General features: G+C 40.8%; 1 protein-coding gene across 1 annotated transcript in view; it reads right to left on the reverse strand.

Annotated features, from left to right (window-relative positions):
- THBS4 (thrombospondin 4) overlaps positions 1–10,523 on the reverse strand; it is a 37,097-nt gene extending 26,574 nt beyond the window's left edge. The window contains exons 1-2 of the mRNA XM_080972436.1: positions 10,209–10,523; positions 2,879–3,082 (exon numbers count right to left, since the gene is read on the reverse strand). Of these exons, the coding sequence (XP_080828562.1) occupies positions 2,879–3,082; positions 10,209–10,302 (298 nt within the window). The 5' untranslated portion in view covers positions 10,303–10,523. The remainder of the gene's footprint in view (positions 1–2,878; positions 3,083–10,208) is intronic.
- Between the last annotated feature and the right edge of the window lie 4,721 nt (positions 10,524–15,244).

The following is a 15,244-nucleotide window of genomic DNA, read 5'->3' on the forward strand; positions in this document are numbered from 1 at the left end:
AAGGTACCAAACTCTTGTATTTTCTTAAAGGGTTCCTTGAGCGCATATGTAGATATATTGGTATAAAACTGTTCTGTCATACTAAAAACAAACAAACATGAATTTTTAAAATATTGCTCCTGGCAATGGCAACAGGCATTGGCAGTCAGACCACACAACTCAGATGATCATGTCCCTGCTGAGCTGCCATAAATTACTGCTGTAAGTAACCATAGCAATTGTTGTTATACAATTCCATTCACCATATAGATGGGTTTATGAAACATTTCTGTGTCCTTCTGCTGTGCTGAAGAAGAATTCCACGAAACAGTGGGTATATCCGGAATCACTGTTCACGGACCACTTCGGCAGCGTTCGACGTCATAAAACAAAGCTTTACAGCTTGTTTTCACCAGATAAGAATCTGACCCATTGCTTCTTTCAGAGACTTGCATAGCCCACAAAGACTTTCAGAGACCTTTAAGACTTATGTTTATTTGGTTCTATGTTTTCAAGAGTATCCATCAAGAGTGCATAATTTGTGACTTTGAGATTTAGAAGATTTCTATAATTTACTGCTAGGCTGCACCTGGCTTGGTGGGCTACAAATGGTGCATTATAATGGCCAGACTATCTCTGTCCAAGAACCACCATAGTTGACGTAACAGCTAGAGCTGGTAAAAGGCACTCCTAGAAACTGAGGCTACCTGTGCTTCCAGCAACAAAGATGGATCCAGGGGCCCCCACAAACCCTGAATGTGTCTTTCCAGAGTAAGTGCAACCCCGTTGAGAATAGGCAACTGGCCAATCTTCTGGACATGGGAATCACCAACCCAGTGCCTCTGTACTCCCACAGTTCAATCTCAGTTCATTAGCTCTCAGATTATATTTGCATTAATTTTTATATGACTAACATTTTGTTCTAAAGCAAAACACATGTTCTTTATTTGCTGATTTATAACAAACTTCTTTATAATTATTATCATCATCATCATCATCATCATCACATTTCTAAACCACCCTTCAATCTGAAGGTCACCAGGGTGATATCAAAACATCAAAATTAAAAGCAGAAAAAGGAATTTCAGTAGAATATAATTACAACAGAAGTCATACTACCTTACATACTCTTCCTATCCCCCACAGCTTGGAGAAGCAAATGAGTCTTCACTTGACATAGGAAGGATAGAGTAGGGGAAATATATCTTCAGTGGAAGTGAGTTCCATAACTAGGGTGCCACAACAGATTGAAAGCCATGAATTGTTTGACTGTAGAATGGACCATGCTCACCAACAGAAACACTAGCAGGGCCTCTCCTACAGACCTTATTGCATGGGACAGCAGATAATGGGAGACACTCCTTCAAATATTTGGGCTTCAAATATAGGGATTTATACTTCGGACGTAGTCCTTGTAGCAAATCAGGATCCTGTGCAGCTCTTTAAGGATCTGTGTAACATTATCCTATTTTGTTGTGGCATTTATTAATCTAGCAGCTACATTCTGCAGCTGCTGCAACTTCTGGAACATCTTCAAGGGCAGTCCCACGTAGAGCTACATATGAGGTTACTAGAGCATGTAGTACTGTGGCTGGAATACTGCAGTCCAGATGCAGTTGTGGGTAGTGAATGAATTGGAAATGGGCACTCTTGCTACTGAGGTCGCCTGGGCTTCAAATGACAATATTGGTTCTAGAAGCAACCCCAGACTACCCCTTTAGGCAGCAATCCTACACTCACTTGCCTGGGAGTAAGCCCCATTGGATTCAATGGGGCTCACTCTGAGCAGACATATACAGGATTGCAATGTTAGCCTGCAATCCTGTACATGCTTACTTGGGATTAAGTTTCATTTAACTCATTGGGGTTTACTTGTATAGACCTGCACCTGATCCAACCAAATGCATTTTAAAAGGCTCACCTTTTAGTCAATCAAAAGTTTTTAAATCTGTTAGTCTAACCAATCACTAACGAGTTGCAGCCCCAATTTAAAGGCAATTTAACTAAACGTTTCTGTAATTGGTTAGCATGCAATTTTAGTTAGTAGGTTTATTCTAATTGCACAACCATTCCTCCCTTTGTAGATAACACCACACGTTTTTCATGCTGTACATTCATGAATTTACCATAGCATGGCAGAGTTCCACACAAGTCAGTGCTACGGCTCTAAACAAGCGCATTCCACTCAGCCAAGAGCATTTTCTGTCATGTGGCTGATTTTATAAGGCCTTTGCAACAGGAATGTTTATCTTGCACAGTCAAAGCTAAACTTCGGGATCAACTAAATTAAGTTCCCCTCTTTCATATGCTGAATGCAGCATGTGCGTGTATCTATCAAATTCCTCAGTAATTTGAAACAGTGATTTCCCAAAGGGGAAAAAGGAAGAAAGAAAAACCTTTGACTTGGTTCTTTGAGAACCATTCATCACTGCCAGTGGGAAGTTTGCTGGCAGAAAGATGCCAGGCCCCATCTCCCAACATGGGGAATCAAGGCTGTACAAGAACACAGAGACAGGATGTTGCCATAAGCTAATTCTCATACTTCTCTGAAGCGTGGAATGCAATGAGTATGCAAGCAGGCAATAAAAAGCAGTAGCAAAGTGTTGGAATTGTATTTACATTAGCTTTCATTCCAAGTCTCAGTACTGATAAGACTCCAATACTGCAATAAACTCTGAGCACCAGAATTTAGGAAGGATATCAAGAAGTATTCAGGAGGTGTTTAAGAGGATGGTAAAAACAATTTCAGGAGTAAACATTAATTAAATGAATTAAAACTTCACAAAAAAATGTAAGCTAATCGTAGATTTGTGTGAGAGACCTTCTTGAGAATATGCCCAATAAAATCACATCTATTCATTGCTTTCACACCCACCCACCCGACTTTTGTAGGACTTACCTTTATTCACCCGTCCCATAACTGTGAATTCAAAATATTTTCTGTTTTCAGTGGAGGAATATAGCCCAAATACAACAGCTGTGCTTTTGGGTTGCAGTCTGAATGTCGACAGCACGTAAATTTCATTCAGTGTAGGATCGGCCAGTGTCTGTTGCAAGAAGGTTTTTACTAGCCTCTGGTTGGGTGTAGAAAGAAGATCAAAAACTATAAAGAGATAAGAAGGATTTCACTAAGTTGATTATTATAAATAATATACAAGTGGGACTTCAATAAAATGTTGCAGTTCGTCCTTGCAACAGGAACGCTCCTGTAGCATGACAGAAGCCTGTAATTTTATCAGGATAAGTTGTTTGTTGTTTACTTCTGTAACAATTGTTTTCTCAAAATGTATTTTCTGTACCATGAAAAATAAATAAAAACAAAACCACAAACGCTCCTGTTTCAGTTTCTGGCCAAACAGCTATGTCCTCCTCCAGGAATTCCATTTCACCACCAGTATCACCCCCAACTTTGCATTTCCCCTTGCCCAAATGCCAAGTTGAGCATTTAAGGGCTGATTTAGTTCAATGAGAGAAATGGAGCTCTGCAGCTGCGATTCAAACTGCCTCAAGCCACCTTAGTTGGTGTGAGTCATAGCTCAGTGAGTGGTAACCACATGGTTTGCTTGTGGAAGGTCACAGATTAAATCCCAGGCATCTTCTGTTACAAGTACAGTACAGTAACTTTCAGGTGGCCTGTTTGGGAACACCTTGAAGCTGTGGACAGTTTCACCTGTAGTACCAAACAAGAAAGATTTATGGTCTGACTCACCACAAATCAGAGTCATCTGTTCTTTCGGAAGAACTTACAAGAAATTCCTCCTTGGGCTGGCTTTTAAAGAGGTGAGATTTTATTCTGTTTCGCTAAAAGGAAAGCTTTTTCTTTTTCTTGGTCTGAGTATTTGAGATGGAGGTGGCTACAGATACAAATAAATCAATAAATTTCCAATGATTATTAGTGTTATTTAAAATCGCCCTTCACTAACCCAACTGTGTTGAAAGAATAAAGAGTGTTAAGAGACATATCACCAATCTCCTGGTGAAAAGTACATCAGGAAGATGGGAAACATTTATACATCATAAGCGGTTATGCTTATTTTATGCTTGTTGCTTAATTGATTGCAATAATTTATTTGTTAGATTGCTTCAAGTCTGATCTGGAAAAAAGTTTAAGTCTAATGACCTTACTAATTGTAGTCAAATTAAAATGTGTTCCTTCTGGATATACAGTTCTTTGAATTAAACTCATGTGACTTCATAGATGCCAAGAATCAAATTAAACTTTGTTTTTTCAGGAATTAACATGGTGCTAGCTCCCTGACCAAACTGTACTCCTATATAAGCCACAGTGTGGATACTGTTGCCTGCAAGCTTACCCTGTAGGTGGTACATTTTTCACAGCAGACAGGACTTATTTCTGGCTCTGGGTGGAGACACTCTGGATTTAGCTAAAGAGCACAGTTCTGCCGGATGGTATTTTGCTGAAGTGAGTGATCACTGAATATACAAGGTTATAAAACTATTTGCTTATTAAAAGTGCCATATAAAGAGACAGTGGGGAACAAAGGCCAGATATTTGTAAAGAATGATAAAACAGCAGAGCACACACATTTAGAAGCAAAAACTAGGTCTTGGCTTTTTGATTCAACTAGAGAGAAAAAAGAGGAAAAGTTGAGAAGAGGCAAAGGGCCCTGGGATACAAGCAAATGGTTAGATACTATTTGGAGATTTATGCAAGTCTTTGGGCTGCTGGCTTGCACATTCCCCTCTCTTACATCACACATATTATAACATTATGAAATACAAGCGGTTCACATGGAAGTCTGCACATTGTCGAATGGTTTCTGGGATTCCTTCTCCAAAAGCAGGAGAAAATTGATACAAATTGAGCTTTCATTGGCTTCCATTTAGAGCAGGGGTAGAGAACCTGTAGCTTTTCAGATGCTGTTAGACTCCAGCTCCCATCAGCCTCAGCCAGAACGGTTAGGGATGATGGGTGTTGTCATCCAAAGGTATCTGGACGGTCATACCTCATACCTGAAACAGAGCACCTGTTGCACACACTATGTTTATGTGTGTGGTAGAGTGTGCTTATTCCTTAACTATGCTGTATCTTCATCAGGATGTGTGAGACCAGGCCTCTGGTTTCAGTCCTATGAAGATGGTAAATTGTTGCCTAGATTTATCCAATAGCAGAGTGCTAATTTACCACAATGTAATAATCCTGCCATGTGGTGTGGATTATTTAACATATATCTACACCTGGCTGAAAATCTGACGGGGTAAAATTATTTCCATCAGTTGGCAGCTTGTTACAGATAACCAATTTACTAAGTGGATTTAAATGGACGCCATGTTAAATTGCCTTTGGGTAAAGGGTCTTCTGAAGCCACACACTTAGCAGTGCTTATTTGAAGAACTAACTGCTGACATTCACAGAGGTTAATTATCACAGAAGGGCTGAACATCTACAAAAGCTTATTAGCCTGCAAGTGTACACAGAATGCATGACTTCCCAGAGTGAATTAAACCAATTGTTCATGCACTCCAACGGCCACCTGGACACAGATTGGTAGCTTTAGAAACAGATTCTCAATTTTTTCCAGAATGATGAGCCTCCAACTCAAAATAGGAGGGGTGTGGGGTGGCTAGCTTTTCCAAGTGTAGTTTATGATGGGACCATGATGCATTGGAAACTTAAAAGCACAACCCACACAACTTTTAATGCTCATTGATTTCAAAGGAAAATAACAAAGGACCTCAAACTGCAACTCTTTACTCACTTACATGGGAGTAAGCCCCAGCAGACTCAATGGGACTAACTTCTGGGTAGGCATGTATAGGATTGCACTGCTTCACTATAGTAGGATTACCCCTTTATGAAATACTGTCATTTCATTGGATCATTCTCTAACAAAGTATATTTTTCCAAAGGTTCTTTATGATTTTAAGGAGCTTTTGTTAAATAAAAGGTAATAAAAGGTACAGATTCCTTTGGAATAATGCTCCTGACAGTTTATGTCATTTCAGTGCCTTCAAAATCGAGTCCTTTAAACTTTGTACTTTGTCTTTAAATATTTTCCTGTCCCGTTTCCACCTTCTGTTTCTGCTCTATTAACAGTGCAGGTCTCTACCTGTCTACTCAGAAGTAAATCCTATTGTTTAATTAAGGGAGGTTACTCCCAGATATGTAGGGACTGCAGTCTCATTATCTTGTTTCACTAGCAACCGCCTGTACTTAAATTTAGGAAACCATAATGAAGCAATTAAGACAAAACCAAAAACCCTTCACAGCGGACAATCTTACTGTTGCAAACTTCTTTGAGGATTGTGGGCACACTCACCATATGGCCAATGATAGCTTTTTCAGATTCTTAGGGGGGGGGGAGTCTAAGTCTCCTGAATCAAAACAAAACCCTCTTTCCCATATCTGTTCTGTTAGAACACCAGATTTCCCCCCCCCCCCAATTCAAGTGAGGTTAAAGCAATGCAGCCCCAGAATGGTGAGAAGGCAGCTACAGTTCAGGAAAATCAATGGGAAAACCCCGACTGCACACATTTTTAGATTGATGTTAGATGTTAGATAGATGTAATATTGTTGTTTCAAATCTTGTACATATTTGCTATGCATGCACCCTTAATTTCTTTAAAAAATAATATAATAGGCTTCAAAGGTTAACTTTATAATAAAACAATGTAATTTATAACCAAACTTTTGAAGTGTTTCCCTCAATTCATGTTTTGCAGTTGGTCATAGGCATATTGTTTTTCTCTGATAATTCCCCCCCCCCCCCAATCTCTGCTCCATACTAACCCCCTCCAGCCAGTGGATTGGGGTTTAAGATTGCTCTGCAATATTTATAAATCATCCTTAATCCAGCGGGTGGGTGACCACAAGCTTAACGTGAGTCAACAGTGTGATGCAGCAGCAAAAAAAAGCTAATGCTATTCTAGACTACATCAAGGGAAGTAATAGTACCACTCTATTCTGCCTTAGTCTAAACCACAGAGCCTAGGGCTTGCCGATCAGAAGGTTGGCGGTTCAAATCCCCACAACAGGGTGAGCTCCTGTTGCTTGGTCCCTGCTCCTGCCAACCTAGCAGTTCGAAAGCACGTCAAAGTGCAAGTAGATAGATAGTTACCGCTCCGGCAGGAAGGTAAATGGCGTTTCTGTGCGCTGCTCTGGTTCGCCAGAAGCGGCTTAGTCATGCTGGCCACATGACCCGGAAGCTGTACGCCGGCTCCCTCAGCCAATAAAGCGAGATGAACACCGCAACCCCAGAATCGTCTGACTGGACCTAACAGTCAGGGGTCCCTTTACCTATTCTGCCTTAGTCAGACCACACTTGGAATACTGTGTCCAATTCTGGGCACCATGATTTAAGAAGGATGCTGACAAGCTCGAAAATGTGCAAAGGGCAACCAAGATGATAAAGGGTCTGGAAACTAAGCCTTATGAGGAGCGCTTGAAGGAGCTGGGTATGTTTAGCCTGGAAAAGCGCAGACTGAGAGGAGATATGATAGCCATCTTTAAATATTTTAAGAACTGTCACGTGGGGGGAGGAGCATGCTTGTTTTCTCCTGCTCTGGAGGGTAGGACTCGTACCAATGGCTTCGAGTTATAAGAAAGGAGATTCCAACTAAACATTCAGAAAAACTTTCTGACAATAAGAGCTGTTCAGCAGGCTCCCATGAGAGCCTCTCCTTCCTTAGATGTTTTTAAACAGAGGTTGGATAGCCATCCGTCATGAATACTTCAGCTGAGGTTCCTGCATTGCAGGGGGTTGGACTAGATGACCCTTGGGGTCCCTTCCAACTCTACAGTTCTATGGTTCTAGGGAGGCATACATTAGGTTAATAGATATAATACAGCTCAAAAAGTATAACCTACATGCATCTTCACAACATATTCAACATTCTACTCATTGAAATAATTCCGCTTGAGAAGCATGAAAGAGATTCTTTCCCATTGCATTCCATTTATTTTAGATTTCATTCTTACTCATACCTACAGCCTTTGGGTAATGCATGAAAGGAGTCAAGGTGGTTCAGTTGATTAACTGATTAATCTCGAACGAATGATTCTTTAGTGTCTTCACAATCTATCATCACACAGCCCACTAAACAGCTTGAATTTAAAAACATGCCCTTTCTGCAAAGGTAATTAGCACCAGCGGTGCATTGTGCCCACATGGGAAAATCAAAACCATAAAAAATGTGATCTGCAAACAGGTATCAGCTACAAAAACCGTTCATCCCCATTTTCAACAACAGTACTATGCTATTGTCCTTGTAATATTAACAACACAGCAACGTATGAGACACTACTGTTTAAATCAATTCATATGCAGTAATGAATGCCAATTCAAAGCTGAATAATTATCCACATCTGGAATCAATATTAAAATATCTTCAGGAACACCATCCTAATCAGAGGTAAATTACATTGGATGTATCTAAGGCTGTCCCTCTGCTTATTAAAGGCTCTTTGACCCAACAGTGGGGTTTTGTCACTGGAATGGGGAGGCAAACTATTTTCACTAATTCACCCTTCCCTGGTAGCTCCTTATACTGTTCCAGTGAGTCTCCCAACCCCTGGGAGCAGATTGGGAACAGATGAGAGCTGCAGCTGTTGAGGGTGAATATGTAAAAATCACATTCCTTACCTTTTCTGCTAACAGAAGCCTCTGCTGCATCAAGCTGTCTTCTGTCACTAGATAAAATCCCAAGTTTAATGGAATTTAATCACTAGCATGTTTAGGGCTGTGTACACACCAAATTTCTGAAGCACATTTAAATTAGTGCACACACCCCAAAGAATCCTGATAGCTATAGTTTAGAGGCTGCAGATACTCTTACTGAATGAGGTTCATAATATGTCTAGCAAGGATTTTACAGGTGTGGTGCTGACTTTATGTGGAATTGCCACCCCAATGAAGCCCACCAGGATCAGGCTCTGGCTGAATTCAGGTGAGCATTTGGCTTGCACATACACACACACACACACACACTCTTCACACGGAGTTCAGAAGCTTTCACTTCCATTTTTGATTATCTGCAGTTTGTCTTGCTATCTGAATATGACAAACTGACTTAGCCGATTTGTCTGAAACAAATTAATTTCAAACCTTAAGTTATAAAACTACCTTGTATCAACAAACAATAGTTGAGATTAACCACAGTTTAAGGTTACAGCACAACTGTGGTGAAACAAAATAAGAAGCACAAGATTCTGATCTCCTTGCAGTTGCATCAGGAGAGGAGAAGGAGGGGGTGAAGAATGAGAGTTCATGGCTCAACTAGGCTTCTTTCTCTTACAAAGAACATAGTTTATTATGATGTGTTGATGCAACAAATATATGATTTCATATAACCCTGGCTTTTTCAAGTAGCATTTAAGCTAAATTGAAGTTGATTTATTTGATCCTGGTCAGGCTTTTGTTTGTTTTTGTTGACCCCGGTTGTTATTATTGCAACTTTTGTTGCTGTTTTGCTTGTGCTGCACTGTTTTTCATTGCTAGTTCGTTCAATTTTTGATTTGATTTGTTGTTTTGTCTTTACAAGGTAAAGTGGCATATATATATATATATATGCAAAAAATAATATCTGATACTGTATTCACATCATTGCTACTCAAACAGGCTAGAACCCTACATACTGTAAATATTAAAGCAACAGATGTTTCCATTCCTAGGCAAGAGAGTAGGAAAAGAGCAGAGGTAAATCAAGATAAAAGTACCCCCTTGTGCTCCTACAGATCTTTTTGAAGGTTTGAGAGTCTCAAGAATCTGTGGAATGTGTTTCCACATATACAAGAATCAAACCTTTTTTTTAAAAAAAGGGCTTTACTATCCTTATTCTAAACAAATCCCTTCAAAAGAAAAGCATCCGGTGATTCTGATTTTGCTTTATCAAAAATTCAGTTCTAAAGGAACTCCTTAAACTTACGGTTTCATAACAGTACAGTTACCATCACCCATTACAAAGGTGGCTTTAAAAACTAACCTCTTTTGTCAAGTCTGCTTAAACTCCAGCTGCTCCTTTTCTTTTGCCTCAAGAGATGGATTTGGGGCACCCCACCAGAGGCTGCAAGTTGCTGCCATATGTTTCCTATCAAATCTCCTATTTCTGGACAAGAAACTCTCCCTTAATCCTGGTGGGAATTCCACCGTCGGCCACCTATTCCCTATCCTTGCCTTCTGTAAAGTTCAGCTCCATCGAGGTAAACGAGAGGCTCCCCCCCCCCCCCCCCGCTTTTTGGACGCCTCCAAGTTGGGACTGTTGCTTCTTACCTTGAGGAGAAGGCGGCTGAGCGTGAGTGGCTTCGCCAGGGCAAAGCTGCAGGGCAATCTGCAAGAGGAGGAAGGCGGCTTTGCGCTTGTTCATCCTGCCCAGCAGTCCAGCGAAGGGAGATAGATGCCCAGAACCTGTGGCTGAGGAGCTGCTGCTGCTGCTGCTGCTGCTGCTGCTGCTCACTCGAGGCTCGCCTCGGATAGAGAGAGGGATGCGCGCGGGGATCTGTTCTTTAGGAGAAAGGCATGGAGGCGCGCGGCGCACTGGAGGCTCCTACCTGTTGCTCGGACACCGGCTCACTGAACTGCAGCAGCCCCGACAGGAGCTGTTTAAATGCGGGAGCAGGCAGACCCTAAGCCCGGGCTGCGAGGGGCGGAGCGAAAGGGACCGGGGCCGCGAGCCATTGGCTGCGACGGGCGAGGCGCGCGCTGCCTCAGGACCGGGAGGAGGCGCTTAGGAATCTTGTAAAGGGCAAAAAAACGCACGAAGAAGCCTCCAAGCTCTCCCAACTTCCATCCAGTCCCAATAAGTTTGTGCCAAATAAAAGGGAAAAGCCTGGACGCAAAGTCCTTCTCCAGATCTCATACCTATCTATCGATCTTGATGCTGTGATCATTGTAAATGGGGAAAAAAATAGGGCACCAACAGGGCTGTGCGTAAAAGGTTGCGGTTATAAAATGACATTGCTTTGCTTTATTTATATTTGTTTTTATTACACGTACATCATTCCCACCTTCCCTGTGAGGTGCTCCAGGTGGCGCAGGTGGTTCTCCCTTGTGGAACGCCCTCCCACCAGATGTCAAAGAGAAAAACAACTACCAGACTTTTAGAAGACATCTGAAGGCAGCCCTGTTTAGGGAAGCTTTTAATGGTTGACAGACTACTGTATTTTAATATTTTGTTGGAAGCCGCCCAGAGTGGCTGGGGATATCCAGCCAGATGGGCGGAGTATAAATTTATTAATAATAATAATAATAATATTTTAGCATCGCCACAGCCCTATGAGGTAGTTGAGGCTGCAAGATGGCAATGGGGCCAAGGTAGTTGAGTGCGGATTTGAACCCTGGTGTCCTAGCCCAGCACTCTAACCACTGCACTGGATTGGCTCTACTTTCTTTCAAATCAAATTTTCCACATTTTTGTTCTGATTTGGTTACCAAGTTTGATTTTTGTTGCGGTCACTATGCAGGCTTACAGATGGAGGCTTAATCTGCAAAGTTGTTGTTAACAGGCTTTTTCTTTACACATTGGCCTTCCCTTCAGAAATGGAAAATCAGGATTAAATGGGGAAATGTTGTTGCTGGAATGATCTCACGTGGATACTGTAAAAAACTTGCAAGTATGAAGTCTACTAATGCCTAATAAACAAGCATTCTGGAAGTGCCCTGGTTGCTTTTCTCATGTTTTGTTCTAGTGCCTTGAATTTCATTGTTTGTTTTCGAAACATAGAAGTTTTCATGCTAAAAATGGTGCCATCTTGATTATTATGTGGTGCTGACATATGAGCCAACTCCTAAGAGACTTCATCCCCCATAAAATATTTGAGAGGGCTGCCCCCCAAAGTTGATGAGCATTGTCACTCACATGGTATGTGTGTGCCACGTCTTGTGGTCAATTATGTGGGGAGGGGCTTACTTGTCCCCCAATATTTTATTCAAGTTGGCACCCCTGAAGTTCTCTTACTATGAAGTTCTCTTAATTATTATTATTAACCATCCATTAACACAAAGTCTTAGACTGCCTGTGTCTAAAGTACATACAGATAATTTCTGAGACTTTAGCTATTTTATTTTGTAAAAAGTTTTTAAGCCACATATAACTGTAAGGTTAAAAAAACGTGTTTGAGTTTCAGCTCAACTCTTAAAATATTAGTTTTTCCTCCTTTTTATTTAATCAACAGACTTCTGCATGCTTGGCCTATAGAAAAATTGTCCATTGCTGTTGATTTTTACTTAAGAAAATGTCAGTGGCTCGTTCATATTCCAAGCTATGAAAAATTGACTCACTGATTCAGTCAGGTTTTACCATTTGTTCATAAACAGCACAGAAGACCCACTGTATTTCAAAAACGGTTCTGAGTCAGTATTTTCAGGAAGGAACCAAAGCTGCCATTCTCAAATAACTTACTCTGGATCAAACCCCCTCTATGACTTCAGTGAATCAAGTGAGATGAAGATCACAGCTATGCAGCAGCAATCCCTGAACATTTACACTCGCATCACCCTGTTGGAAGTCACAGCATAAGAAACTACTTTATATTGAGTCAGGCCATTGGTTCATTTAGCCCCCTCTGATTACCATATATAGCATTCAGCTAGAGATACCAGGAATGGAATCTACGACTCTGAATGCAAGAGACCTGCACCATTTTAAATAAGCAACTAACAGCCTAATCACATTACTATTTGGTTGTGTGGTAACTGTTGCATATTGGCTGATAGCTTCTAGTGAGCTGATTGTTGTATACATCCACCATGCCAATGGCACACTTTGGGCTCTCAAATTTGAGCAGTGCCCTGTGCAACTCTAAAATTTGGCACGCCCAGTGGCCAAACCAGTCACATTACCCTAAAATCACTTCTGACCATGCTCAAAGAGTTTTGCAAAGCACTACAAATGTTGCTTATTTCTTAGTGTTTGCAAAACCTATGGCCTGTGAGCCGACATTCACATGCTTACCAGTGCTTTTCTACTGCTACCATGTTTATTATTATTATTATTATTATTATTATTATTATTATTATTAATTATTATTTAATTTGTGTGCTGCCCATCTGACTAGGTTGCCCCAGCCACTTTAGGCAGCTCTCAACAAAATATTAAAAACACAATAAAACCTCAAACATGAAAAACTTCCCTGTACAGGGCTGCCTTCAGATGCCTTCAAATGTCATATAGTTGTTTATCTGTTTGACATCTGATGAGAGGGCATTCAACAGGGTGGATGCAACTTCTGAGAAAGCCCTCTGCCTGATTCCTTGTTACTTCATTTATTGTAGTGATGGAACTGCCAGAAGGCCCTGGGAGCTGGACCTCAGTGTCCGGGGTTGAGACACTCCTTCAGGTATACAGGGCCAAGACCGTTTAGGGCTTTCTAGGTCAGTGCCAATACTTTGAATTGTGCTTGGAAACGTACTGGGAGCCAATGTAGATATTTTAGGACTGCTGTTGTATGGTTCTGGCAACCACTCCCAGTCGCCAGTCCAGTTGGTGCATTCTGGATTAGTTGTCACTTTCAAAGGTAGAACACATTGCAATAGTCCAAGTGGGAGAAAACCAGAGCATGTATTACTTTGGCGAAACAGGGCTCAGGTAGGTAGGGTCTTAGCTGTTGTACAAGGTGGAGCTGGTAGACAGCTGTCCTGTACACAGAATTGACCTGTGCTTCCATGGACAGCTGTGAGTCCTAAATGACTCCAAGGTTGAACACGTAGTCCTTTAGTGGCACAGTTACCCCATTCAGGTCCAGGGTGTCCCCCACACCTGCCTGGCCCCCAGAAAGAGTACTTCTGTCTTGTTGGGATTCCACCTCAATCCATTAACAACCATCCACCCTCCAACTGCCTCCAGGCACTCACATAGGATGTCTTTACTGTTCTTGATAGATATTTACAAGCTATTTACCCGTTTCTTGGTTCTGTAACTGTGCAAACAAGGTGCTAGATGTTGTTGCACTGAATTTAGCAGCAATGGAGTTCCTCCTTAGGCAGGCCTAACTACAGCTTAATTCACATTGTAATTTTTCTGATGTAAGCATTAATACTTGTAATATGTTCATAAATATATTTTAAAACTTCTGATTGGACTACACTAGGAAACATTAATACTTGTGTCAGAAAAGTGTTGGGCGACTAAAATCTTCAAGGGCAAAGGCTTATTGTATTGTATTCTATTTTTTGAAAAATGTAGGGTGGCTTGGTTACCAAAATGAGCAGTTACAATGGAAGAACTGAAGAAAGGCAGCAGACGAGCCTTACTGGAGAGACAGAATATATAGGACAAGAGTGTGGCAGACATGAAAGCAGAAATTTACAGAGCAACCATATACATATCTACACAGAGTTCAGTGAGACTTACTCCTAGGTAACTGTGTATAGGACTTCAGCCTTAGGCAGGCATAAAAAGCTAAGAAGTCCGCATATGCAGAGTAGCAGTTTGGTGTGTAATATATCAAAGAGACAGTGCAGAGAGGCTTAGGAAGAGAAGTGACATGGCAGAGTTTTGGAAAAGATGATTTTAGCAGAGGCATTCTTTACTGCTTATATAAGGTAGCAATACTCAAATCACTGATTTGGGACTTTCTACATCACTTTTTCCTATATGAGTATTAATGCTGCAAAAATTCAAAGAAAGTTACCCAGAATTTTCAGTCCTTTCTCTCTAGAAAGTACATATTTCGATTTCAATGTTGTGGGAACATAATCTCTATAACCAGGCCTTTGGCTCATTGAACACTGAACATTAAACATGTTTGTGGGAGTGAGGTTATTGGCTTTTGTTTTTGTTTTATTATGTATTTTGTGTTGTCATTTTGTATTTATATGTCATTTTTCAGCCCGTACCATGGCTAATGCCATCTAACAATTTGTCTTATTTTTTATCCTGTTATTGCTGTAGCATCACATCAATTGTTGTTGAGCTTTCCTGTGTATTGACATACTAGATCAACAGGACTCCCCTGCTTTTTAATCCCCATAGTCTTTTAGGTTGCTTCTGTTACTTTTCCTGACATGTATATGAAGTTCTGTTTTTGGAAACAATCCACAAAGATACATGCAAAGCTTAGCATGTAATTGTCAAGCATGTGTTTATTTAATTCAACAGAAATGTGAAAAACAGCTGGATATTTTTGGGTGTTCTTTGGTTGTCTCACTTCTGAAGCCCTGAAGTTTCTATATCCATGGTGGGCAAGGGTTTAGGTGAAAAATAAATCTTACTAAATCTCAGACTCCAGGAAAAGGGGTTTTACTGAAACCACAAAATATTTCAAGTCTCTCTGTAAAGTCTATAAACTCTCCATAAAAATCCTTAACTG

This window comes from Podarcis pityusensis (assembly GCF_964106645.2).
Source record: "Podarcis pityusensis genome assembly, chromosome: 11".
Lineage (NCBI taxonomy): Eukaryota > Metazoa > Chordata > Lepidosauria > Squamata > Lacertidae > Podarcis > Podarcis pityusensis.